Source organism: Coturnix japonica, chromosome 7 (genome assembly GCF_001577835.2).
Source record: "Coturnix japonica isolate 7356 chromosome 7, Coturnix japonica 2.1, whole genome shotgun sequence".
NCBI lineage: Eukaryota > Metazoa > Chordata > Aves > Galliformes > Phasianidae > Coturnix > Coturnix japonica.
In genome coordinates, this window is record NC_029522.1 from 15,792,715 (window position 1) to 15,820,621 (window position 27,907).

At 37.5% G+C, this 27,907-nt stretch overlaps 2 protein-coding genes across 12 annotated transcripts in view; one reads left to right on the forward strand and one right to left on the reverse strand.

Annotated features, from left to right (window-relative positions):
- LOC107316692 (neurabin-1-like) overlaps positions 1 to 14,452 on the forward strand; it is a 35,794-nt gene extending 21,342 nt beyond the window's left edge. Inside the window, exons 12-18 of one of the 3 annotated variants that reach the window (XM_032445826.1) lie at positions 644 to 977; positions 1,302 to 1,386; positions 1,796 to 1,867; positions 2,408 to 2,603; positions 7,646 to 7,762; positions 11,401 to 11,589; positions 12,991 to 14,452. In XM_032445826.1, the coding sequence (XP_032301717.1) occupies positions 644 to 977; positions 1,302 to 1,386; positions 1,796 to 1,867; positions 2,408 to 2,603; positions 7,646 to 7,762; positions 11,401 to 11,589; positions 12,991 to 13,158 (1,161 nt within the window). In that variant the 3' untranslated portion in view covers positions 13,159 to 14,452. Of the gene's footprint in view, positions 1 to 643; positions 978 to 1,301; positions 1,387 to 1,795; positions 1,868 to 2,407; positions 2,604 to 7,645; positions 7,763 to 7,896; positions 9,218 to 11,400; positions 11,590 to 12,990 lie in introns of those variants that run through there. The other 2 variants (XM_032445827.1, XM_032445828.1) reach the window with 2 other exon arrangements.
- On the reverse strand, positions 877 to 27,302 carry PDK1 (pyruvate dehydrogenase kinase 1). Of its 9 annotated transcripts, none has more exons than XR_001556522.2 (14): positions 26,582 to 27,283; positions 23,799 to 23,940; positions 23,041 to 23,112; positions 22,215 to 22,399; positions 21,879 to 21,968; positions 21,532 to 21,609; positions 20,790 to 20,866; positions 19,995 to 20,093; positions 19,107 to 19,217; positions 17,878 to 17,991; positions 17,592 to 17,757; positions 14,872 to 15,022; positions 9,216 to 9,357; positions 877 to 6,471 (listed from the first exon to the last, which is right to left on the reverse strand). XR_001556522.2 is itself a non-coding variant. In XM_015868532.2 (12 exons), exons 1-11 carry the CDS (start codon positions 26,697 to 26,699, stop codon positions 17,617 to 17,619), a joined length of 1,227 nt encoding a protein of 408 aa, XP_015724018.1. In that variant the 5' UTR covers positions 26,700 to 27,283; the 3' UTR covers positions 13,689 to 15,022; positions 17,592 to 17,616. The 9 variants fall into 9 exon arrangements, 5 of the variants coding, with proteins under 5 accessions (XP_015724018.1, XP_015724017.1, XP_015724019.1 ...); XR_004307932.1 differs by having other exon boundaries at positions 5,366 to 6,419; XR_004307934.1 differs by lacking the exon at positions 9,216 to 9,357 and having other exon boundaries at positions 5,366 to 6,419.
- Positions 27,303 to 27,907: the final 605 nt, after the last annotated feature.

Below are 27,907 nucleotides of genomic sequence, written 5' to 3' on the forward strand. Positions count from 1 at the left end.
TGGCCCTTTTCCATGGCAAACCTATCATTTTGGCTAGTATCATAACTGGGTGTCACAGCCAGTGAAATTCTAATTGAAGTAGATTCTGAGCATCAGCTGTTAGTCTTCTTTAATGGAGCAAATACAAAAGAAGGGGAAAGGAAAAAAATAACAAACAAAAAAAACAAAAAAAAAAACAAAAAAAAAATACCCAAACCGTTCATGACCTTATAGTGTCTTGAAAATAAGAAATGGGATTTTTGGTGCAGGTTGTGAAAGGGGAGAAAATAGTTGAAGATACAAAGGTACATAACTGGTATGTGAGAGAACCTGTCACAGAGGGAGAGCTACTTGGTTTGAAAGGGTTTTAAAAGTGATTATGCTGAATTGGAATAGGCAAGATGTACTGGAATCTTTCTAAATTGTCTTGATAAAGATGACTTGGAATCAAAAGCTTGTAAGAGCCTATAAAACCAGCTTTATGTCATTTAGATGATATTTGAGAGTCATCAGGCTAAAATTGTACCCGTTTGTAATTTTCTGAACTGAGCAAGTTTGTGCATAACATAGAGTATCCTTAAACGATGGTTAAAGATTGAATGAAAAATGAAATAATTAAATGATTATGCATCATACTTATAAGTGACTTTTAAATTTCTTGAAGGATGTGGATACAGAAGATGCTATTCTTGACAGAGAAGTTTCCAATCTGTGTCTAATGAAGACCTCAGAAATAAATGAAAAATTAACTCTCCCTCATTTGGATGACATAGAGCAAAAGATTGAAAAGCCTGAACAGGCCCAAAGCACAGAAAGTCCTTTAGAGTCAAGTCCTTCTGCTTCCACACACTCTTCTCCAGTACACAAACCAAATAGTGAAAACAGCACAACCGCCGCTCATTCACCTCCTCCTGGAGAGATGGCTCCAAATTCTCCTCAAGGGCATACCAAGAATGTTAAACAAAGAGAAGTAAAAGGGAAAGGAAAAGAGGCCAAGGGTAAGACCTAAGATTTTATTGTTACTTTAATACTTTGGGATCGTTATGGTTTTAGATATAAATTATTATCGAGCAATAAACTTCTTGGTAAGAAAAGGAACTGACTACTAGTTACTTGTAGTACTACTTTGAAATAGCCAGCCTGGACTGGCTTACTGACTCAGGATGAGGGAGAGAAGTGCAGAAGGACAACTAAATGTTGTAAACACTGTGTTACTTAGGCTTTAGGATCTTATTTATTTAGAATAATTTTCAGCATGAATATTTGAAACTTAGTTATTTTTAGAACAATGTTTTTATTTTTCATCCCTCTATGCAAAGCAGAAGAGAAAAAAAATGAAGACAAAACAGTTGAAACAAATGAAGGAACATCATCAGGGAAGTCCAAAAGGCGATTTCCAGATTTTGGGTAAGATTAGTTTGTGTTAGTTTGGAAATGAATGGCTTTCAGTATTGCTTTTGGATAGTGTCATATTCTCTGAAAGCAAACTGTTGAGAAAATCGTGTAGTGCTGACTTATGCATGTTTATCTAGCAATAAAATTATGTTCTTTCTCTTTGTCAATTCACTGATTGTTAAGTTTCTCTGGGCATTTTCTATATTTATCTTGGTTATATTGGTGATTTTTGAAAGGAATTGCCAGAATTCGGTCCTGGTTCTTAAATATAAATGACAGTACTTAATTGCATGCATAATTACAAGACCATGCTCTGTGTAACAATAGTAATGTGGCTTTTTATAACTGTTGAAACTGACTGAAAAAAGTTTTGCATTGTGTAAATGTAAACACTACATGAAAATTGTGTTTCTCATTTCAGTGGTTTACGGAAGTCTGGGGGCAAGGGCAAGAAACAAGAGAAAGAAAGTGTAAGAGTTTCTCTGGATAGCAGGTATTTGTTCTTTTTGTTTCAGTTACACATTCTGCACTCCTAATATTTTTAACAAAGAAATTTCTTTGAAATCATCATTGATGTTTGACCTTCAAGTATGTTCAAATAGATCAGTGACAAAATTCTGTAGATTATTATAGGAATATGCAGATGAGCTTCTAACCTTGTGACATAATAAAAAGTGGAACTAAAAGTTCTAAAGTGCTTAAAGTAAAATGGGTAGCATAGAGGAAATAGTAAAGCAAGGATACATTGTAAAGTGGCTCATAAGACATGTTACACTCTATCTTAAATACTGTAACTGTATTTTACTTAGGATGGAAAAGAATGTTGAGTGGATTATCGCATATTTGGAACTGTGAAATATTGAAATAGATCTTAAATTAACCAATAACCCAAATTATTTTGCATGGATATTCACAGCGAGTCTCAGTTTTCATTCTTAGAATCAGCTGTGCTGTGAAAGAGGTGCAAATGTTTTTGTTTGCTTGTTTCTTATGGGTTTTCATTTTTGCTTTATTTAAAAACAACTTATTTTAGAGGTTCTCGAGAACTGTTGGATGATTCTGGCAACAATCTGTCTGCATCAGATTCGGATTCTCCTGTTCCGACTTGCATGCCTTTCTCGTGGTTTGGAGACAGTCACAAAGAGCCTCAGGTTTCTAGCAGTAGTCTGCACTTTACTCAGAGTGGACAGGACAGTTGTGAACATGGTCAAGACAAGAACAGAAGCAAGGTAAAGATGACTAATTTGTGCTTTGAATATTTAAGCATTGTATCTTGACAAAGTAAAAATGTGTGGTGCTTAGTATGTGGAATCTTGATAGCAGACATTTATGGCATCACCTCTTATAAACTTGACTGCAAAAGCTTGAGTCCGTGCGAGTATCCCATTTGAAAGAAGTATTTAAAGCTGAGAGAAGTTTCTGTAGAACCCTCTCTTCTAGAAAATTGCTTCTGAGTAACTGGTGTTATTCTAATAAGTTAAAGCACTTTAACCAGACTTTAACAGTGAGATTACATGGTTCAGTCTATAACCATGAAAATCCCATCTTTACTGTTTAAATTATTTGAAAGAAATGGCTGTGAAAAATAAAAAGTTTAGTGGAACGTTCAGTAGTGTCCCAATTTTGTAGCTTTGTTTACCCATCGGCTGTAGTGGGATTAAAATTACATGAAAGAAATGCCCACAAACAATGTGTGTGCTGTCTAAAAACTATTGTCAGTGTAAGACTGTTACTGATAGTCTTAACAAGTTACCTTTATTCTTCTTTCCTTTGGATTCTGTCAGATTCAAAATTGTAGTTATTTAAGTAACTTTACAAACTAAGTTTGTTCTTAAGTTTCACACTTTTTCACTCTGATTTTCTAAAAAATTATTTCACTTTCTGCTCTCCCTAAATGCTATTAGAGAGAAAAACATGCTGGGCTGTAGTTTGTGGAGTTTGCTGATGTTTTGCATAACTGTTAGATAACAAGTTGGCTTTCCATGTCTGCAGATATTAAGTGTGCTAAAATCCTATCATAAAACAGTTTTTAAACTACTGTCTGATTTCTTAGTGTGAATTTAGAGTGGCTGTCATGTGTTTAAGCTTTGCACATACACAGTATATGAGTTTGCAAAAAATACAAACAGTGGGTTTAGAAACAAACATTACTATAAAAACTTTATCAGAGTAGGAACCCCTTAATCCTGTAAGTAGAGCTATCCTATGCAGAGCACTGTTACTGAACGTGTGCGTGTGACTTGTGTGCTTATACTTTCCTTTGTTATTTGCTTCTATTGAAGCTAAGGCATTCCCATAAATATGCCAAAGATATCAGGATTGCAAGAGCCACATTGAAGAGAATACCTTAATAGGCTGTAGCAAAGTTATCAAGATACTTTCTTTGTAGATAAACATTCAGTGACTTAGCTTTTGCTGCCTCAGAAGAACCTGTTTTTCGCCTCTTAATTACTCCTTCCTGCTTGATACAAGTTACTATTCAGAGCACAGTAAAAATCTCCCTGCTGCATTTCTACTATAAGCACTCAAAATATGCTTAAGCACCTCTTAATATGCTTCTATATGTACTTTAGTTAACAATCTAAAATGCATAAAGCTTACCAAATTAGGTCTTCTCTCTTCTTTTTCACACTTCTGAATTAATACACTTTCCTTTCTCATCTATTTGTTTTTCCAGGCTTTCCATCACTTTAAACTTCCAGCTAGTTTCTTGCCTACTGTTTTATTTGTAGCTTTCGTCTTGTGCTCCAGTATGTAATTGCTGCTTTGCTCTTTTCCTTAGCGCCAGTTGCAAACCAGCAGCTGGAATCATATAGTAGTCTTCAGCTATACGTCTGCTTTGTAAAACAGAAAGCTGACCCTGTCAAAGAACAGATCGTTATGCGTTAATTGATCCTAAAATCATGTACAGCCTCTCCAAAGTCAAGCTGTTTTCACTTTGCAACCTTGGGTTGTTTTTTTTTCTAAAGCTTGTATTGTAACAATAAACGCTGCTTGGAAAGACTTATCTTTGTAGTTCCTAACCAGCCTGTTAAGTCTGTGCTATAAATAAGAAATCTTTAGCTGGTACGCCTGCTGGTGAAAAGACTCGAAGACTGAGAAGGAAATGTGCCTGGCCACTCTGCAGTGAGTTTTCTTACTAAAACAATGTAATGGTAGGGACAAAATTATCTTAGTAGAATTTAAGGAAAGAATATTCCTTTTCTTGGTGGTAATATTTTCTGCTCTTATGCATGCGGTATCACTTATAAGCAGGTGAAAGTACTTCTTACTGAGGAGGTAGAAGAGAACTCTTGTCATGTAAGACTCTAAAGCTGGTAGAGTCTTTGGCATTGCCTCGTTTATGTATTTGTGTTTTAAGACTGATGGTGTAAGGACTGTAGCTATACTTGAAATGTTTCCCATTTCTGTGACATTAACTTCTTGTAACTATTGCATCTTGGAAGATCTTGTTTTCTTAAAATAATACCAAACTTAGCCATCAAAGCTTTGCAAAGTGATGAACCAAATTCTTAATACTTATGAAAAGTAGGAGCACAGGAAACTAAAATGCTGTGATCTGTTTGCAGACAGTTTAGCTTCAGAAAGCTTCAAAATTACACGGTTCTTGAAGAAATCCCTTCACATAATCTGCCCACTGATTTCCTGTTCTCTAATGCAGTGCAAACATGTATATAGTGTTTGCATTCTTCACTTTTCCAGATTATCTTCTGTAAACTTGTATGCAGTGTTTTATTTTTATTGCAATGAAGAATGCTGTGGAGTAAATTAGTTATATATCTCTACCTTAAATCTTGAGAAGTCTACCTACAGAATCTTTTCTATTCAAGTTCTTTTCAGGAATGAAAAGTCTTTGCAACTGGCCCTAAGTCTTAAAAAGGAAATCTAAGCCTGAAATGGGGCAGGAAGAAGAGAAGAGAAAATGCATTACAACTGGTGCTGAGACACTGAGATACTTTTAGTTTGGTTATGTTTTCTTCTTTTTATTTTATTTTTTTTTCTCATCTCATTAAATGTTGAGGCTCAAATGTTACCCTGTCCTCTTCAATTTTTATTTTTTCTTTCCGAAGCACAACTTTGTTTGTGAATTGTTCACAATTCCTCTGCAAGGAATGAATAAGGGAATTTAAAAGAAGAGCTCCTCATTTCAGAATTATCAGAATATTATCTTGTTTCTGGTAATACTTTTTACAGTAAAAGACTGAAGAAGCTCCAAACATTGAATGCAATTGGATTTTATTTACATTATTAGATTTAAATCACCTTAACTAACTAATGTAATTAATGAAATAATCTAGATGGAGGGTTAGGCATCTTACTAGCCATGTTGAATGTCACGCTCCGCCACTGAGTAGCAGGAAGAGTCAAATTGTGGTTTGTTTTGATTGTGGTCATGGTGGAGAGTGGAAATGTGTATCAATACTTGAGGGTAAAATAGTGAAAATATCAAGTTACCACCCCCAAAACTAAGATAGAATAACCTAGAAAATTCAGAGTTCAGGTTAAACCAAAATAAGAACTTAAATATGAAAGTGCTCAAAAAAGGAAACAAAAGAAAAGTTATTTTATAGTAGCATAAATTACATTTGAAAAGTAGATTTTAAATCAACTTAATCTAGCATCTCAGATTATTTACACACATATGGTATGGCATCCTTACAAAGTCTATGTAGTTGAGTAGAGACTTCAGAAATAAAGGTAAATAATTGCTTACAGTTTGTAGGCAGTAAAAATGAGTGCTAAGGATTTTAAAAAGGTAAATACATGAGATGTGCTTCCAACAGATGTATTTTTTGCTCATTAAAGGAAAAATAAGGTAGAAATTGGGATCTGGGTTAGAAACTGAGGTGGTTAAATTAGAAAATATCCTGTAAAATACATGTTAGTTTTCTTTAGAAGGGTTTTCTTACCAGGGTAATGTGAAGTCTTCAGGTGTAGCATCTGGCTTTTTTCATAGTTTTCAGCTGGAGTCCCTGGCTGGCCAGGTGACCTGGGGCCATTTAATAACTTGTGGCTGATGACTCAGTTTGAACCCATATCCTCTGCTGTTGCCAAGACAGAGAGATCCAGTTTTTCAGCAGAGACCAAGAGTAATCACTGAATGTAAACAGTAAATGCTGTGAAGATTTTACATTCTTTCAATGTGATAGATCTTAAGTTAGTTGTATTTCTAACTTGATTACATACAAGGTAATATTCTTAAACTGGAATTTTATTCCCTTATAGAAGGATGATATTTGTCAAAATCTTCTATTTCAGAAGATTTTGGTCTTTTGAAAGTAATTTATTCATATTGCTGAACTGCATAATTATGGTTAGAGTGTTTAACCATTTTTTTTTTTTGTAAAAACATCTTAGCGATTGGAGTTTAATAATGTTTTTGCAAATTTTAGTGTTTTAACTGTGAAGATTTAACATAGCTTAATACAGTCTATTTCTTTTAAAAAGAAAAAAAAAAAAAAAAAAAAAGCTTCCACAGATATTTTCTATCTGTGTAGATAGATAGAAAATAGGTTTGGTTTGCATATCAAGGTGATTTTCAAATGACATAATTCTGTGTCTCAAATGTAGCCACCCCAAAACTGAAGCTGTTATATTGAACAGCAACACAGAACAGGGGAGGACTGTAGATTCTGTCCTTAGGCAAGGTTTGCATTCTGTATCCATGAACTGACTTAAACCTTGGTCTATAAACTGTCGAAAGCTCATTGCTACTCCTCTTGTCATTGTACACTGGGCAAAGACAGCCAGTTTGTTCCACTGCCTACGACAGTAGTTTGAATGTGGGCAAATACAAACTGTAAGTCTTAATGACCATAAACATTTAGAACTTTGATTTTTATTTCATCGACAGAACAGCATCTTCCTAAGCACATTTGTAGTGCTTTCACGTGAATACAAACCCACCACAAGCAGTTCCACTACCTGAATCTTAGGTTGCTTCTCCCCAAGAGTGGTGTGCCCACTGCCAGAGTAACTGTGTGTATTTCCTTATATACTTCTACATAACTTCAGGTTATGACTGATTCTCCACACAAGGTTCTCTTACTGGGGATATTGTTTTTATTTTGTTGTGGTGGTTTTGAATTCAGAAGTTAAACAAAAAATAGTCTGAAGCATGTTCCAGTGAATATTTTTCACATGTGACCTAAAAATAATAGTCACAGTATATATATATATATTTACAAAAGTCAAAATTAATGGAATATCATCTTATGATCTGCTGTTTCAAGGAGTGAGTTAATAAAACATTATTTCCACTTATTTGCAGAGTAGACTTGTCATAGATGATACATACCATAGCAAGCCAAGTTGTGAACTTTCAGGGTTAGTGACAGAACCAAATCTGTCAGGTCGTTCACACACTTTAACCTTCTCTTCAAATGAGGTGAGTTTCAAAGTGTGTATATGTGTCTTGTTGGTGTTGTTCATACTACAGCATGTTTAATAGAACCCCATTTTATCTTTTTTTTTTTTTTTTACATGAAACTGGATGGCTCTTTCCATATTTTAATGTTGTAGAATGCTGTAAAAAATCCTACACCATTGTTGAACATGTACTGGAAGAGCCCATATTGGCTGTTGTGTTTGGATCCCTGTTGTGTCACAGGAACTGGAATGAACTCTGTATGATCAAATTGCCATGTTTAATTTTAAATATAACGTGATTTGGTTCCACTAATTTGAAGTCACTTTCTGGATGAATGAACACACAACGTTTTTGACTGTACCTTCACCTCAGTGCAGGTTTGTGGAGATCTCTTTTGTACAGATGAAACCTTAAATCTACGCTTTGATAACAATTCTCATTTATTGTCTCATTCAGTATTTGGCTGTCAGGTATCTTTATGAATTAAATGCTTTATAGACTAGGTGTTGTTAAATCTGAATGCAGCCAGAAATGAGCTAGAGGCTAGCCAAACTGATAGTGACAATGTTTGAAAGAAAAAAAGAGTCATTAATAAATGGGACAGTTTGTTGCTAGCTATATTGAAGTATGCTTTGGTGAAAGTAATGTGGTAATGTGTATATGTCTTAAAATAATGCCATAAATATGCAGCTCTGCATTCTGCCGCTCGACAAATCTTGAAATTGTTAAAGGACTAGAGATGGAAACACCTCTTTGAAATGGGGAAGGGAACAACACTGAAGAATAGGCCTCTTCTGGGCAGTTTGGGAAAGTGACTTTGTGGTGACAGGAGATCACTTCAGTTTGGTTTTCATCGAGCTAGTGGTAGCGTCTCTTATTCTTTCAAAGATTTTAATTTCTTAAATTGTGTAATGGCATTTGTTCATTCTTGGGTTGTGTTTTTTGTCTTTCACACCTGCAGTGTGTCCATCTGTACTTGCCTACTGAATCACTGTTGTTGTTTTTAATGCAGGAGAGCACATTGTTCTCTCATGCTTCCACTCTTCAAAAGTGGGTCTAGTTCTGCTTTCTGAATTTGAAGTTGTTCATGTGTGTGGTGGCAGCTGCTGCAGTGGCTGTTTTGGGAACTGTAACTGATGTAGAAATAGCTTGGGACAGTACTGCGTCTGGAAGGTAAACGGTTTTAGCGGGGTGAGTGTTAGTTAATGACCAATAGGCATTACTCAAAAATCAATATTCTGAATCTTGTTCTGCCACACATCTGTTATTCCTGCTCATATGCATAAAAAAGTTACAATTGTGCTTTTGTGCAGTAAGGAAAATCTTTATTTATACTGTTTAAGTTTTCCTTTTCTCCCTCACCTACATGAGGAAATGATGTTTATGTGTTTTAATGCAGACTGTCTTTTTGGTACAATTTTGTTATGATGTTGTGTCCTTACTAATATGAAACACAAGGGTTTTCTAGTACCTGATATGTTGATAGTACGGTTGGAATTATTAGCACCATCCAGAGGACTTGTGTGGTGCAGGCTGCTAGCTGGTCCAATCCATGCTGCATGGAGGAGGTGGTGCTAAGAGCTGCTCTGCATTCTGTAGGGGACTGCATTCACCTGGAGAAAGGAATAAATCTGCAGTACTCTGAAAGTACGTAACTGAAGCTGAAGGGCTAGCACAGATCTAGTAAAATTAGTGAGTTCCAACTGGAATAAAATAGTAAATATAACGTATAGAATTTTTAACCTTTGTATAAAAAAACTTCAGCAATATATATATATTTTAAGTTATTTCTAGCTGCTGATAGACCACCCAATACTAAGATAAACGTCAAACATAAGTGGGCATTTTCAAATTCCTGTTGTAATTTCTATCTTCTTTTTCTGTGCTAAGCAACCTGATCTTGGTAGCCTGGACAGAACACACTGTGCTCTGGTTCTCCTGATATGAATGCTGCACAGAGCACTTCAAGCAAAGCTTTCTCTAAAGCCCTTTGATTCTATGAAAATTACCATACTTCTGCACATCAGGAGGGCCAATGTATCCATATTTGCTATGTCTGCATTAGCACTTTAGTTAGGAGTTCCATTTTGAAGCAAATCTCCAGATTGTCCTATTTGCCTTACATTGATTCATCTTGGAAATTGGCACACACTTTGACTGTTCCCAGTGTACTCCAGCTGCTAGTGGCCATTAAGTCTGTGTGACCAGACTAGAGCTATTCTGAGATTAAATAAAAATAAAAATAAAATCATTTGAACTGCTTGTACTATAGAAATTAGGACCTCTGCCTAAACTGTTCTGCTCTGCAAGTCTGTTCCTGTGCACCTGCATTATCTTCTAATGTAACCACTTCCCTTTGTTTAATAGGCTAGACAAAGCAGAAGCATTTTTAATTTTATGAAGTCTTCTGAAGTTGTGCTTGCACATCTATTATGCCATTTTGATCTCTCGGGTCCAGTTTCAGCTGTGTGTCAGACCATGTGATGGTCCTAAGTTTCACCACTGTTCATGTAATTGCTGGAATTATTTTTGTTCATGCAGTTAATGCTCCAAGGGAGCTGCATTTTGTGAGATTCCTCCCATTTTGAAGCTGTAGTAGCTGCTCACCTGAAACGCGCAGGGTCACGTCTCAAATTCATTCATAGATGCTTATTTCCATGTTTCACATTTACAAATGTTGTGTGATGTGTATTGACCTGCATGTCCAAAGGAGCCATGCTCTGAGGTGCTTTTACAACCATCCTTGGTAAATTATGGAAGCTGCCTACCAGAGCAATCTTCAATTCTAAATGCAGCCCATACTCAATAAAGAGCTAGTGAGAGATCACTTTGGAGAGTAACACTGATGTTGCTCTCATTCAACTATCACACTAGAATTCCTTCTGTAGACATATTAAGCTCTGTTTTATGTAGCTTTTCTTTTGCGATGAAGTGAAAGAGTGCTTCAGGACTACCAGCAGTACCTTTTTCCCCCTCAGATGCCTATTTGAAATGGAGGCTGTGAGCTGTTCAGTAAGTTCTGTGTGCTGGAGACATGTAATATCAGTGGAATGCTATAGGCTATTCACAGATGGCCTTCTACTAGGATAACCCTTTACACTGGTGATGTGCTGGGATCAGATGAAAGAACAAACTATTCTTGCTCCTTAGAAGTGCTCCACATTTAGTACTTAGGATTACTCTCAGATTTTTTGACTGCTAGAACTGCTTGTATTCTGGATTTCCTTAAAAACAATCAATAATACAGCTGAGTGCTACTTGATTGATTCTTCCTGATGCTGTATAGGGCAGTATCTAGGTCTGGGAGTGGGCTACTTTGACTGATAAGAGTGTTCTGGTGGTTTGCATATGTGGAGTTTAGCAAATGTTTAGCAAATGCTTTGCTATCTGTTGAGAATGGTTTTCATGAAAACATGATTTCTTTGAAAAAATCATTTGTGTTCTCTGTTTCTCACTTGCTTTGTGTTGAATGTTGTACTGTCATTTGTTCATAACAAACTCCTAGGCAAACTGACTATTAGCTGTGATCTCAAGAGTTTATGTCCCTTTGAAGCTAGAGTATGTTTAAAAATATATTTTGTTACCCAGATTCAATTGACAACTAAAATCCAGCATAAGTAAAATACTGCTTACAGTGGCTTTTTTCAATTGACTAGGCATTAGATGATGAACTCACAACAACAGGAAAGCAGAATCAATGGCACAGTAGACCTATCTCTGAATGGACCACACAGCAAGTTTGCCACTGGCTAATGGGAATGAACATGGAGCAGTATATTACAGAGTTTACAGCTATGAACATAGATGGACAGCAGTTAATGCAACTCGACAGTGATAAGTTAAAGGTATGTGAATATCTCAGGATAGATTTGTAACTGTATGATTTCCATTGCTTATTCAGCTGTTCTTTTAACTACCAAGTCTTGTTTTCCTGTTGTCATGATTTTTGTTTTAAGTGACAGAGGTTTGGTTTTCAAACACCTTGAGCCTATAGTTAGATGAGAATATAATAACTGATAGTATTTTTTCCTAATAAATAAGACCTTGCCTTTTTACAAGGTATTTGTTACTTGTTTCATCTGAAGGAAATAAAAATCACCAAATATCCCCAAGGAGAACTTGATACATGTACAATCAATCTCAGCATAAGGTCATATCAAAACAAGATCCAGCCAAGTAAAACGCATAGAACTGCAGGCTGCAATTTTAGAAATCTAAATTTGTTTTGTATTTGTTCTTCAAATGGGAAAACAAAAACTGCATGTGAAGACCTGTTAATTGCATTTAATTTTTTACTTCTGCTGAAATAAATAAATAAATAAAAATTTAAACATTAAATTGTTCCTTCAAGCTTTTTCTAGATGTTTTACCTCTGGAAGGTGCATGGTATGAGTCCCTTAAGATGCTAGAAAAGACTTTAAGCTTTTATTTCTTGGTAAATTATCTGTCTTCTGGACAGGCAAGATATGCAACTAAAATGAGGTTCATCTGCCTATCATAGCATAAGATGAAATATTGTTAATGATCAGTAGTAGTTGTAGGCTTTGAGTGTTATAGGGAGAAAAAATTGTGTCTAACTTTGGCCTCTAAATGCACCTGTATTTTTAGAATAGACTTTTAATACTAAATGTCCTGTGTCTTGTAATCAAATATTTCCTTGGACAGAGAAGAAATACTGTTACTGGTCTGTCAAATGAACATCTGTCTGAGGAATTTGGGATGGTAATGCTTGTAACTCAGTTTACAATTCAAGTTATTAGGAGTTCCAAAAAGGCGTGATACTGCTACCTGTAACTTGGAATCACTTGCTGCCACCTGCTGATCAAAAATCAAAGTGCACTTGACTATGCTTTTTATAATACAGCTTAAAATCCTCAGTACTTATAAGTGAATGAGATTGGCTGCCCTAAAACGTAGGCAGACAATAGAATACACAAACAAGTAAACAGAAAGAACGGAAAGGGTGAGCTAAAGAAAAGCAATGCCATGGTAGGGAGCGCAGTGTTAGCATAGCGATCTGGCTGATCTGAGCTCAGCAGCATTCCTAATTTAAAAAAATAGAAACACTTAACAGAAGTTTAAGAGTAGTTACTGAATATAAATTTCTGCAGTATATTAAAAATATATATATATTTAAAAAACCCAAACAAAAAAACACCTCCTTAAACTGTTCTTGCTTAAGTACTGTCGATAGCGCTGTTGGAAAAACTATTAACTAAGTGCTCTTTTTTTTTTAACCCCCAAAGGCTTTGGGAGTTTCCAGTCAAAATGACCGATCAACAATAAAGAAAAAAATTAAGGATATTAGGAAGACGCAAGAAAAACTGGAAAAACAGAAGGAAAAAGTTCAGAAGAAAGAGAAGGAAGTTCGCAAGACTGCCAGAGTGGTAACCACTCTTGAATCTAGCTGCTAAAGTGACCCTGCCTTTAACCTTAGTGCATACTTGTGTCATCATGAGGAAGTTCACCAGATTTGTATATAGTTGTACAATTGAGGGGAGAAGGGAAAGTGCAACAGTTTAATATGGTAGGTTTGTTTTTTGGCTTGTTTTTTTTTACTTTTTAATTAATTATAGTCCCTCCCCATTACAACCCAATAAAATGAAATATTTTCAGTATTTTCATTCCTAGTTGACTCTGCCTGTACTAATAGTAATTTAACTTCCTGCCTTAAGTAATATTTGTGCTTCTGAGACCTCATATGCCCTCTTAATTGAAGATTCTACATGTTTGTGGAAAGTAGAATACTATTTTTAAAATCATTCCAATATTAGTCAACTGGCATTTAATAGAGTTGAGTCTGGTAGAGGGACGATAGAAAATTCCTGCCAACCAATTCAGTTCTTGACAGTCTGTTTATCTGTTGCCACTAAAGATGTATAGAGAGAGGTGTTTAGGAAAAAAACAAACAAACAAACAAAAAAAACCAGAAATGTCAAATTAATTTAAGAAAGCATGTATTTCAAATTTATGGAGTATTTTCTTTAAATTTGTGTATTTCTGGGATGATTCGTGTTCACGCTAAGTCCACTGTAGTAGCACATTGTTTCTGAATTCCATGTGTTGCAATTTACTGAGAAAACAACAAGAAATATGAAGTAGTTTTTGCAAACTACATACACTAATCACAATATTAATTTTTCTGTACACTACCTTTATGATATTGGGACAAGGTTTAAACCTATAAATAAGATCTTTTTTAACCTATTTTTTCCTAAATAATACATAGTTTTATAGATTTATGCTACAAATAAGATCAATTTGCAATACATGTATTTCTCTTTTCTACTTGCTACAAGTTTTTTGCGGACCAAATTTATATATTTGCTAATTTTAAACTTTGCTGTTTTTCAAACTTAAAATACGAAGGGAAGAACTATAGAAAAACTATCACTGAAGCACTGGGTTTCTGCATTGTATTTAAATATGTTCAATTGTAGACTACAGATTATTTCTCTTTAAAGGAGGATTTGACATGCCATATAGTTTAGAACATGAATTGGTGTTTTGTATATTTACATACTGTCTTAAAGATATGATAACAGCACTTCTTTAATTAGGTTATTCCAGAAGCAAAGTATCAATTCCACCATAGAATGGACTAGAACAAAACTTACATCATTTGTGTATGTGGACCAAGTTCTCCTTTAAATCTATGGACTGTTTTTCATTTTAATTAAATGAATGAACTTCACTGTTGGTGTTTCACAAGTCTTTGTTGTTGTTGTTGTTGTTTTTTGTATAATTGTCTTGGGAACTCCAGCAAAGGGATGGTGTGGAAATGCTTCTGCACACCATACGTTTCCAAAATAAAGTTGAAGAATCTTGGTAATAATAATTACTTCTAATGAAAGGCTCTGTTTTCAGTTGTGTACGTTAAGAAATCTTGAGAATGTAATTATTTAACTTATTTACTTTGTCTCTTGTAGCTTTGAGTTTGTATTCTGAATTCACAGACCTTAAGCCAGGGAGGACTGCTGCCCTACTGATAAAGGGAACTGGAAGCATGGAATGATCACATTCTTAAAATTACACAACTTAAACTGTGCTTTCTGTAATCCAGTGAAGGATGTCTATTTCTCAGTTAAGTGCTTTCAGCCAGAGCAGGGAATATATCTGTGTGTTACCTCTTTTCTTTAAGTCTTCTGAACTCAACGTTGCACCCAGCGAGGAGCTTGTTTTGCAGGGAAGACAGTAGTGGAAATGATGGCTTGCTTTCATACAGGGCTGCTGCAACTAACTCAGGGCTATAGCATAGATGCTAAATTCATCTGGCACCTGAATGTAAGAACAGATTATCACAGACCATGGACTTTAACATCTGTCAGATGCTGAATAGGAAGTCTGTTTCTATAGAACTTATTTAATTATCAACAAAATCACCCAACTGAAAGTGTAATTTTCAAAATATTTTTAATGAATAAATGTAGTGATTCTTTAAAAAAAAAAAAAAATTAACACAAACCAAGATTAATTTTACAGTGCAAGACTGAGCTCATTTTCATACAAAACTATTAATCTCAGCACTTTGATAGCTGAGCTACTATACTACTTCACTATAAACTGTGTTAATGATGACTGCAGTACAGCAATGAAAATGTTAAACAAAAAAATCATCTTCTAAACTTCTATTTAAATCAAAACTAACAGATCAAATTTATGAGTAGGTTTAAACACTGTAAAGTAATACACTGCTACATTTATGTTTTTTACCACAATCACTTTGGGTGTTGGCTAAGAACAGATGAGTATAATTACAGGGCAAGTCTTTGTAATAATCAGAATTCAATTGGTAGCTAGCTGAGAGCATGAAAGGGCTTTTATTTCAATACCATATGAAATGTTTAAACAATTTCATAGGAAAAAAGTGATTTTTCTTTAGAAATTTTTTTTTGGTTCCCAGATATTACTAAAATTGTTCAATTTAGTTATTTATATATTTAAAACAGCAAAAGGGCTAGAAGAATTCAGAGCTGAGTTTTTAAAAGCTGTTGCTGTAACTTCAAGTTTTAATTCAGCAAATGTAATAGCTGCAAACACTCCCTCTAATTTTTGTACAAGGCCCGTTTTACAATACGTAGAATTTCTCACATTAATCCTCTTACAGGGTTGAAGACAACTCCTGTCCTTGAACTCATGTCCTTGTAAGAAAATAAAACAGAGATCTAAGTGCCCCCAGGCTTGAGTGGAGCAGTTAACTGTACTGTTCTATTAACTGTACTGTTCTAGTTAGGATTACTTAATCCTTCCTCAGCCTGACAGTTTAACTACATATGTAACCATTCTTTAACTTCCTCCTATTAAAGTGACCCATGTTAGCTTGAAAAGAGTATAAAAGCATTTTATTGTTTTGCAGATTGAGACTAGGGAGTAGCAGCTGATAATCTTTAGCCTGGCTCAGCTACAGCTAGAACAGTGTGATCACAAGTTCTCATGTACCAGCTATGCCCTTTACTTGTGGTATCTCACCTTGTGCTCTGCACAGTGCAAGTAACCTAGTAAAATTTAGGCTCACTCTGAGAGCAATTATGCATGTCCGCTGCATGACTAAATTGCAGGAGTATATGCAATGAGTTACCTGAGGGAAAAGGCTTCATTCTAATGGTCTGTTTCACTCCTAAAATGCTCAGGAATTATATAAAAATACAACACAGATGAGTCTGACTTCAACAAAGCTGGAACACTAGCCATTAAGAGAAGCTAAATCCCTTACTGAAGGACTGTGTACCTGATAATTAATGCTTGGTCACCCCCAGTGTGTTTTGACAGTTTGCCTTTGACTGATGAACATATTCTTCTCAGCTTATTCGCATTTATGGTATGACCTCAAGTTACCAGGTAAATGAAGCCAGAAGCCCACCACAACTACAAAGGTATTTTCAAAACCTGCTAATAATTCCACATTTTTTTAAATACTCCTGAGAAAGTAGTTTCTATCATCTAAGTAATAGAGATTCCCTACTAACAGTAAATTTTAAAAATCTGTTTATTAAAAAATATTCTTAATGTACAACTGTAACCTGACATACCCCAGAGTCTGAGCTTTCACTAGGGCTAGAACACTGATACTGTGGTTTGATATTACCTACCCCATATAAGCAAATGTAAGACCACATACCTTTACTGTACACAAGCAAACACTACCTACTAATTCACAATGATCAAGGAAAGGTAAGTTCATCACACATTAAATATTCACATTACCACCAAAGAAATATTACTGATACCACCTACCTGAGATACATTATGCCAGTGGTAGCAGCTCTAGAACTGATTTATTTTTTTTATTATTCCTAAAGACCTATGTGTGGCTTCTAAAGCTGTTAAAAAAATGTATAGTGTGTAGATAACGTTTCTAACTTTGCAAAATTAGGCTTCAGCATACTAAAGATCAAGAAAAAGAAAGCTCTATACAGGTGCAAAGGTACAGCAGAAACCTCCTTAATATTTCTTAAATGAGTGTTTCATTAATCTTCTAACACCATATAATGGAAAAATACTCTGGCAAGCTTTTTCAAGAGTTCCATTAAAAAAAAATTTGTAATCATATGACCTAATACATTTCTCAGTAGATATGAAACAGGTTGCGCTGGTCTCTATAAAACTTGAAAGTACTGCTCCCTTGATTTAACTACAGAAAGTAGTCATTAATAGAAGGTGGAACAAATTAATAATGACCTTCATAAAAAGTATGAACAGCTTATTACTTTTTTCTTAAGTTCCAGGAAAGAAGGTAATAGATTTAAGCTTTGTTATTCCCCCTAGAATGATTTTCACAGGTCAAACGTGGCTCAGCGTCTTGATATAAACTAGGGTCTTTAAAATTCCCTTCACATGACATACGTACATCTTAGGAGCTGCTGAGCAAAAAGCTATGTACTGCGAAAAGTAGTCATGTCCTTTGGCTCACTGCTTGGCACACACCAGTCATCCGCTTCATGGTTTGCTTTATAATGTTTCCAGGCTGCTTTGTTATACACAGGGAGTCTTTCAACCGATTCTGTTGATAAGGCCTGTAAATAGATAAGACCACAAGGAACTCTTCTTTTTAATGAAAAAATAACAGAACAAAGAGATCCGCTAATAGAATTAATGATAAAGTTAAAACAGTAAAGTGAAATGATATATCATACCTTTATGTAAATAACTGCATCTGTGCCATAACCTTCTAAGGAATACAGTTTCAGGTCTCCTTGGAAGTACTGTGCATACAGGCGTGATATGGGCAAGCCATAACCAAATCCAGCCTGATTTGGGAGAAAAAGTATATTTTTATTAACATCATCAGTCAGTGGTTGGTTTTGGTTGTTTTTAATTAAAAAGCTAAACAGAGGATCTAAGAGTAATGTTTGACAGCAAGGAATTCACCCCAGAAAGAGTGAAAAAAACATTGTTAACCTGTGAGTATGAGGAGAAAACTGTTTTAGTTCTTAGTCAGACAGAGCTGCTAGATAGCAGTTCTTGTATTTTAGAAGCTTTTTTTCAATAAAAAACTGTATTGAGATCCTTACAGCACTGCTGACTTAAAGAGTTTAATATTCTTAAGTCAGGTACGTTTCATCATCAGTATACAGAAAAACGTTCAAGAAGAAACTAATGGGAATTTGTAGCTTATGCTACAGTTCTATCAAGCCCTGTCTGCAGCATTAGGATGCAGCCTGAATTTTAAGCATATATGTATTTAATCCACAGTATTTGGTAAAGAATTTCTCTAAGAATACTACCCCTGGTTTTGTGAAAAGATCTGTTATCTAGTGAGTTGCACAGTCATCTAAGCACAGAAAAGTGTTAAAACTCCTTAACAACAAATGCTACATTTTCAGTGCTACTATCAGAGAGAACAGATTCAGGAAAGCTGTTCAGAGCTTCTTACTGTATTTCTCATGCATCTGTGAAGTTGATATGTGAGACCATGAAGCTGAAGTAGATTCTCCATCTACCGTACCATATCTGTGTACCATCATTCTTACTGGGGAATGGTACAACTCACTACATAGCACAGATGAAACTATGAATTTGATTCAAAACTGATGCTATGGTGGTTTTTTTTTCCCTTTCTTCCAGTGATCACTAGAAGAATTCAGAGTCCTGCGTTTGTAAGCAGTATAGCTAATTGTTCTGCTTGAAGGAGCTCATCTCTATGTTTGATACAGAGGAACAGAATCTTTACATTCAAATAGTTGTCAGTGACTTAGGATTCCATACAATTTCCAGATTTTCCAGGAAAATATTTGAATTAAGCTGTAACATCTAAATGGTTGTACGTGCTGTATAAAACCAGCACTTCATGGCTTTGGCTGAACGGTTTCCTTAGTGATTATTACTCATATTCAGGATGACAAGGTATAAATGATTTACATACCAAAGGTGTAGCTCGGGATGTCTCAACACGTGGACGCGGTGCTGTTGAATACATATAGTTGAATAGTCTGTCAATTTTCCTCATAGGAACACCTCCGCCACGATCACTCATCTGGAACAAGAAGAAACACATAACATTATGTTCTTCAATGCAGTTTTGTAAAAGACAGCATCTCTCAAACATTGATGCAGAGAAAATTCAGGTAAAATATAATATAAAGTTGTCTCTAGAAAATGACAGTTATCTTAAATTCCCATCTCTCAGCTATAGCACCAAACAGATGAATTCTTCCTTATAATCCCTTACACAAACCAACTGAATAAAACACCATCACTTAAAGTATCCAGAATCTCTTGAAAGTTCTACTTAAATTTTGCATTGCTTTTATCTTGTTCATAACTCAGTTTTGTCTGAAATCAGTATTTGTAGATACTGATTTCAACAAGTGACAGGTTCTGTGTATCTTTATTACTGAGAACTACATCCAATGAAAGACAATATATTAAAGCAATAAAACAATATATTAAAACTCATTACTGAAGGGGCTAGTCCAAAGAGTTTTTTTTAGTAGATATTTGTTAGGCCTACGAAAAAGCCAGTGCTTGCTGCTGATCTTTGAAATCCAAATCAATGTCTTACATACGAAAAATACATTAGTCTGCAAACTGTACTTCAGGCAGATTTAATCTGCATGGAATATAAAATGCTCATTTCCCTTTTTTGAGTTGTTTCACACCTTCAGTGGAGCATTTTGGTTTACAAAATGCTGCCATGACAACTGCAGAAAGTTGTCTTTCTGCTTTGTTTACAGTCATGGTCACATATAAGCAAGGCATGAGCAAAATAACAATGAAATAACCCTCGAAATACTAAACAAGAAGTAAGTACCTTAACAGTTAAATCCTCATTCCCCAAGGTGACATGCACATGAATTGGAGGATAAATGCATCGATCAGCATTATGTTCCATGGTGGCTCTCATTGCATTCTGCAATTTTCAAGTACAAGATCTTAAAGCCTATTCTTACTTTTTGCTTATTATTTTAAAACAAACATCAACTTAAGAAAGTAAGTTAATTTTATCACATATTTCAGTATTGGGACAAAAAGTATAGTTTTAAAGTAGTTTTTTGAATAATTCTGGTTTATTCAGTGTCAAGATTTGTATAACTTACTAGAATTACACAGGCTGGAGTTATTAAAACTGTTTAGAATAAACATTTTAATTTTAAATCTTATTTGTAGAAATCTTTATAATGAATTCTATATGCAATAGGACACAAAGATCCAAGAAAAGTCTAGGACAGAATTAACTCCTAGAAGAAAGTTACAGAAGTCCCGTTATACAGGTTACAAATGTCCCCAAAGTTAGGAATATTATTCTCACTTGCTTTATTAACTTTATATGCTTTAAGATCTTTTTTTTTTTTTTTTTTTTTTTTTTTTTTTGTCTACTCAAGAGGTTTTAAGTTGTTAGGCAAAGGAGAAAGATGTTCAATTTCTATGCAGTTGCTATTCATCTAAATAGTACAGCTTTGGGGTATTTTCCCACCATTAAAATATTAAAAGCTTGCATTTGCAAAAACACGCTGCTATCTAGAATTGGTTCAGAAAGTCAAACAAATACAATCTTACTAAACAAACAAATTCTGTAAAAGAATTGTGTAGTGGTAATTCAACAGACCTTGAAAAGTTCGAAAACCATGTGATAGAGGTGGGACGGTACATACACCACTTGCATGGGCTGTCCTGGTGATTTAACTGCAGAAAAGAAATGCTAAATATTTAAATGGCAAACTAGGCAACTTGTATTCATTCCTGTAGTGATTCAGCGTGTATACTTGTAATGTTAAGAGAACGTGAAAAAGAATATTTAATAGAATGTCTTGGGTTGGAAGGCACCTTGAAGGCCATCTAGTTCCAACCCTGCTGCCATGTGCAAGAACACCTTCCACTAGATTGGGCAGCCTAGAGTACAATGGCTTTTTCATTTACTTGCAGAAGCAACTTAGATTGTTTCTTTTTGTAGGTATGTCTGAACTTGCACTAACTTGAGAAGCACTCCAGTAAGCAGAGTTAGAAAGGCTCTTTAGCATCCAGCAGAACTATGGGAACAGCAGCTGACCTCTGAGGTCACAGGTGTACAGTTGCAAAGTTTTCAAGTCACAGACCAGGGGTTCAAGTAATTTGGTAAAGTGACATGACTATGTTGTATCTGACTGCACACACCAGTGAGTGATAAGAAAAGGGGAAGCCTTCTGCCAAGTTTTTAAAAAAAAGGTATGCAGTAGAGGATATAATATCTAAATCTATATTAGTTCTCCATATATTAACTATTTAAAAAGTGAAAAGAGCACATTTTACCAGCTACTTCAGAAAAAGCTATCATTACATTCAGGAAAGCGCCTCATCCCACATTCACTTACTATTCAACTCTTCAAGGACAAGTTCTGGAGAGCTCATATAATACAAATCACAAAGACTCTTGGCACTTTCATAGCCGTCTGTAATAAATACACAGAAAGTTACATTTCCCCCTCCATTTTTCTTTTCCCTGCTAAAGTTTGTGAAAAAGAAAGCCATAATTGAAAACACTGTGCACTGCCAGTGAGATTTTGTATCTTCTCACAGAGATGTTTTCTGGGAGAAAACTGAAACAAAAACCCAAAGGCTTTAATTTAAACTTTTGTTCCAAGATGTGGAGTGGCTCTCAGGCTCCGTGTTCATGCAAGTTTTCAGAATTCTCTGAATTTCAGAACTTCTCTGGATTTACCTCTAATAACTCCAACAACATTGCAGCTAGGATCGATGCTTCCAATGTGTTTTGGATGAGCTGGATTAATTTTCCCACCAAACAGTAAGGCTGCCAAAAGAAGAGAGTATTTTTTAATATCCAACATAATTTCTACAATTCTAGTTTATATCTTCATTTTTGCTGAACACAAATTGAAAGACAATCTGAATTTCCAATCTTCACTGTATTTAAAAGACTCTCATTAATAAATATTTTTAAAGAAGTGATCAAGAAGTATTAAGCACTTAAAAATGAAGGGAAAATATTGACATATTACAGGTACTGCGTCCCCCTCCCTTCAACAACAGCACTTACAGTGTTGATTAAGGAGCATCCTAATTGAAATGCGACTCATGTAGAAACGGTCTAAAAAATACTGCACGTTCTGCGAGGTCACTGGGTCAATGCCAAAGCTTTCCTTGTATTCTATCACTCCTTGAGCCATAGTAGGAATTACATCATTGTGTCGATTGCGTATTTTTATCACGGTATCTGTAAAACTAAAATTAATACATTGTTAGGTGTTCGCTTTCAAGTGAATTTAATCCCCTGGCAAATTGAATATCTGCCATTGAAAATGAAGACAGTTGTGTATAGAAATACCACAGCTCTGCCTGCTGCAGTGAGAAAACAGCCCAGTCTTTAGAGTATATAAATAATTCCATGCAACTTGCACTCAGTCGATAATGGTGCCACCAGTGGTGATGATTTACACACTTACTGTTTACTTACTGTTATTTTATTGACCAATGCCAAAAGAAGAGAAAACTGTGCCAACCATCATCATGCAAATCATCCCATACCTGTCAAATAGTAGCTATAGTCAGCCAGTAATGATCAAACCCAGTCCATGGATGAAAAGTTCCATACAGCACTGACAGCATTGCAAAGAACTGGTAAAAATTTGGTTAAGTTTAATGTGTTCGTAGCTTCCTCAGTGTAACAAAAAAAGCCCCAAGAGCACAATGGTATGGCATAAAAGTGCTTTGTTTCATGTTTCAGTGTTCCATCCTTCCCAGGGGTAAGGGAAGGATGTGTTTCTTACCTAGAGACTGAAGATAGCTAAATTTTTTTAAGCCACTTCTTTTCCTGCTAGTCTTTACATATAACATCAGTATTGATATACACAACAGATCCTTACCTGTGAATAGCCCCCGAATCTTCTGAACTCTTGTCTTTAAAGTCAAGGATCTCCTGAAGACTTTGGACATACCTTAAAATGAAAGAAACATAACACAGACCAGTGCTAATATACCTCCCTAATTCCCTCTGGTTAGCAAAATTCTAAGACTGGTTGCAACTAAATAATTTTGATATGTCCCCATATCTTGCAAAAATTGACACTTAAACTCCTTATTAAAAGCAATTTTTACTTTTCAAAGGACAGCTTTTTAATTTTAATAGCCTTGTATTGATCCTGCTGTTCTCTAGCTTTGGGAGCTTTCTATTGTTTTCTTATTTTCTCCACCCTTAGTCTCAGTTTGCAGTAACCTGTCTTCTAGACAGTTTCTATTCTGTTTTGCAAGCACTTTGTGCATGTAAACACTTCTGTTGGTTTCTGCAGATAGCTTCTTCATTTAAGGTAAGTTCTCTATTAAACATTGCTCTAGTGGATTTTTGTTATTACTGAATTCTCATACATGACTATTTGGAATGGTTAATGACTTTTAATTCCCTTGTCAGTTACATAATTGCTCCTGCAGGTTGTTTGATTGTTTGCTGTTTTGTTTTTTCCCCAAGTCTTCAAATGTATTTTCTGTCCCATTGGAATATTTACTCATTCTAAATCATTTCATGTTATGAGTACATTAAGTACTTCTTCCTGTAGCATTTAATGAGTTGCTCCTCCAGCTGAGTATATGAAGAAAGTCATCCTTAAAGGAACTAAACATCTCTTACCAACTCTGCACCAGCTGAACTGAAGGTGTTCTGAGAAGATTGTCTGGAAGCAGGCTTATTTCCTTCATTATGTTTGCTAATCTTACAGGCAGCTCTTGTCGCAGAAACATAAATGAAGTCTTTTCACAGGCATTTTCAGATCCTGGGACCAAAAAAAATATTTGACAACGTTAGAACAAAGTCAGCATTTATGGCGGAGTGCTACACAAACCCTCATGTTTTTGCCTAAGAGGCCTCTGGTTAGGTTTTAAAGTTGACTCAGACAGTCTGGTATGCCAATGTTTCTTTCAAGGCAGCAGTACACTTACATTTTAAACTGTTAATTCATAATGAAACCTACCAGCTCTGTAGAGATAAGGACAACCTTGAAAATTTAAGAGTAACTACTGCAAGAACTGCTGGCCCATGCCATTCAACTTTAAATAAAATTTCTATCTAATTAATTTGCTTGCTTCATGTGTAGCAAACACTAACTACCACTGCTGAAACGATACATCATTCATGAAAAGCAAATGAAACCAGCATGGGAAGCTATATGTTAGAGTCTGTGTACATGTCAATTATATGCAGTCATTAAGTAAAGGCATAAATTCACTCCCATAATGCTTGTTTTACTAGGCCAGAAAGGAGGAGGGAGGAAGCAAAGAGGGTAAGAAGTGCTGACACTTTAGCAGTGCCACATCAGTGGCATCTAAGCTTCACTACGCTACATACTGCTGTGAAGTACCTGCCTCAGTTCTGGTGTTTCACAACAGACAACTTCTAAGAATTCTGTCAATGCTGTTTTTGTTCAGTTCAGTCCTTCAATATGATAAGGGGAAGAGCTGGGGAAGCCCTACACACTGGTGTATACATACAAGCTCTGCCCAGAAACCTAATTCTTTACCCTAGTCAGATTGTGTTTCCAGCATGACTGTTACTGGCCTTTCCCTATTCTCAGGTAAAAATCCCATGAACTGCTCAAATTGAAAGTATAAGAATGAAAATGAAACTATAATCTCAGACTGCCCCCTTGCACTTGGCAAATGACATCCTGCAAAACAGCTTTGACTCTGGAGGTCACATCACAGTCCTGGCTCAAAATCAGGAGGCAGCTTAAGGTAAACAAGATTTCAGTGAATGGGCAAAATATTTTGTTTCCCCGTGCAGTTAGGACTTATCTGTGCAAAGAATTTATAAGACTCCTACAGAAAACACCGCGCACATACAATCCAAAATATAAATGACACGTAAAATTAAGACCTAAACTCGCTTACAGGATACTTCATTTACTACATTGAGAACCAAGGGAACTAAAAAGAGAAAAGCAGATTTTCTCTTAGTATTGGTGGGTTTTATGATTTTTTCTTTGATTGCTCTCATTTTTACAAAAGAAAGCAAAAAATTTCCCCACGAAAGCACCACTGGATTGTAATGGCCACAGGATGTCTCACAGACAAATGCTGTGTTCCACAGTACTCTTTTTTACCTTTGTTATTAGGATTTATTAAGAAAACACTAAGCAAACTAAAGTCAAAGATAAAAGCACAACAGTTTTCAAGATTATGTTATACCAAGGTGGTAATAGCAAGGAAGTGGCCTCCCTTTTGACATGGTAAATACCACACCTTGAAAATAAATAACGATATTAAGGCACAAATGATCATGTTGGTATTCTAGCAGTAAAACAATGGAGGTCAAAACTCACTCAGAATTGCAACGTTCGTGCTCAATAGATTTGAGACTACAAAGACTACAGCGAAGTTCCCTTAAAAATCTGGAATTGTAAACGCGGGATACATTTTATTGTAATGTACGAACATTGAACGGACAGATGAAGTAAGAGGATACTTAGAGGAATCTGTTTAAATCTTCCTATTTAGGAAGTCTGGGGCTCTGGAGTTAGTTCTCAGTTAAGTTTTACTTACAGGAAGATAAAGATCAGTATGGTTGTTTACTAGTTATTCGTTAACATATAGGTTATGACGTTGCTCTGCTTACAGAACCTACTGCAGCACAGCTCAACACTCAGGACTGCTGAAGGCCGTCCAGTATAACTTGCAGACCTTCCTCTGCGCGGCCTTGGAAGCAGAGCAGTGCCTGCGATCAGACCCTTTTCATTCCAAGTACTCCTCAACCCCGGGAACGACATTTGCAGTTTCAGCATGGAGCATCAGCCTGAGCTCCCTGCTGCCATTTTATTCATTTTCAAGGCCAGATTCCCAGCCTGTTTCTCGGCGTTTGCTTCCTGCCCCCTCTCACACGCATTCCCCAGCACTCAGCCCGTGGTGTTTATGCCGGGGACAGGCCCGTGACGGCAGAGCAATCGCAATGGTTCCAGCCGCCCGCTCCGACAGCGCTCCACGTTTCCTGCGCGCCGCAAAGCTGGCGTCCCTCTGGCTTTCAGCACGCTTCACGAGCGTGCTTTTCCGGCCGCCCCGTTAGCAAATACCAGCTGTCATCGGCACCAGCTGTCCCCGGCGCTGCAGTTTGGCGGAACACCAAACCACCTCTGTAACACCCACATCTCGAGTTTCCAGCTGAGTTTCAACCTTGCCTCAGTTTTGTCTCTGGGTAAGGAGCCATCTGGGCTCCGTTCTGGATGAGGGAGGCAGAAGCCGGTCCTACCACGAGAGCGGCGTTAAGCAGCAGCCCGCAGCGGAGGCGTGCCGAGGAGCTGCCCGAGCACCGCCCGCTGTGGGGCCACAGGCGCACGGCCCCCACGCGCGCACTAAGGGCGGCAATGGGCCGCGCGAGGCCGGCCGCAGCCTGGGCCCCTCAGCGGAACCCGCGGCGAAACTCACCGAAATCCAGGAACTGCTTCATGGAGAGCGGCGAGGGGGAGAAGCGCGAGTAGAAGTCCACCTGCTGCGGGATGCTGCCCGGCGAGGCGCAGCGCAGCAGGGCGCGCAGCAGCCTCATGGCTCCCCCGGTGCGGCCCACGCTCGGCTCAGCCCGTCCCGGCCGCCATCTCCCGCCGCACTCTCTCCCCCGGCCCCTGCCCGCACCGCAGCCTCCTCCGCCGCGCGGCCGGGGGAGGTGCCCGAGGCCCGTCCTCCCGGCCCGGCCCCACGCAGCTGCGGCGGGGCGGAGGAGGGGGCGGCTCCGAGGAGGGGAGATCCCGCCCGGCGCTACCGAGGTGGCCGCCGATCTCCGTCCCGGTGGGAGGCGACGGTCGCTTCAGGAGAATCCCGGGCTCGGCAAGGTAGATCGGAGGGGCTGCTGCCCCGGGGAGCGCCTGGGGGGCGGCGAGGGGAGAAGCGGGAAATGGCGGCCGGGCTGAGGGGGAACCTCCTCGGCACAGCACGGCGCGGGGAGGGACGTTGTGCAGTGAGGCGCGGAGCGGAGCAGCGCTGAGGAGAACCGGGATTCGAGCTGAAGAGGTGATGTGCTCCGATGGGGCAGAAATGAGGCCGGGCTGTCGCGGCGGCGCTGTAAGCGCAGTGAGGCGGTACCTGCTGCGGGTTGCGCCGCCGGATGTGGGAGCGCTCGTGCGGGCGCTCGTGCGTATGAGGCACCGGTGTGTATTGGGCAGGTGCTCACTGTGCTCGAGCGAAGATCTCGGACATCAATGAAAAAAGCAGCTACGAGTGATCACGTGCGTTCTGATGCGTTTTCCGTCATGGGGATGTTGAACCCCGCAGTCAGCGCAGCGCTCAGAGCAGTGCTGTGGTGGGTCTGCCCCTGCGCTGCTTGCTTTTGTACTGATGCTTGTGGTTCTTTCTCGTGAAATTAACCCCCAAACGTGGCCTGTTCTCTCCTTGGCCGTGCTGGGAACAAGCGGCCAAAGTCCTATGCCAGCCCGGGAGCTGCTTTGCTGTTTCTGCCACGTTACCCTGCTCTACTCTGACCAGCAGCAGTAGCTAATGGGGCAAGCCAACGACTCTATCGTCTCTGTATAAACTCAGGCTAATGATACTGTGCTGCTTACAGGAGCTCACATACTTCTCAGCCTTAGAGCAGTTTGAGACATTAGGAAGTATTACTTCTAGGAAAGGGTGGTCAAGCACTGGAATGCACTGCCCAGGGAGGTGGTGGAGTCACCGACCACGGGAGTGTTCAAGAATCGCTTGGATGTTGTGTTGGGGGATATGATTTAACTGGGAAGTATTGGTGATGGTTGGACTAGA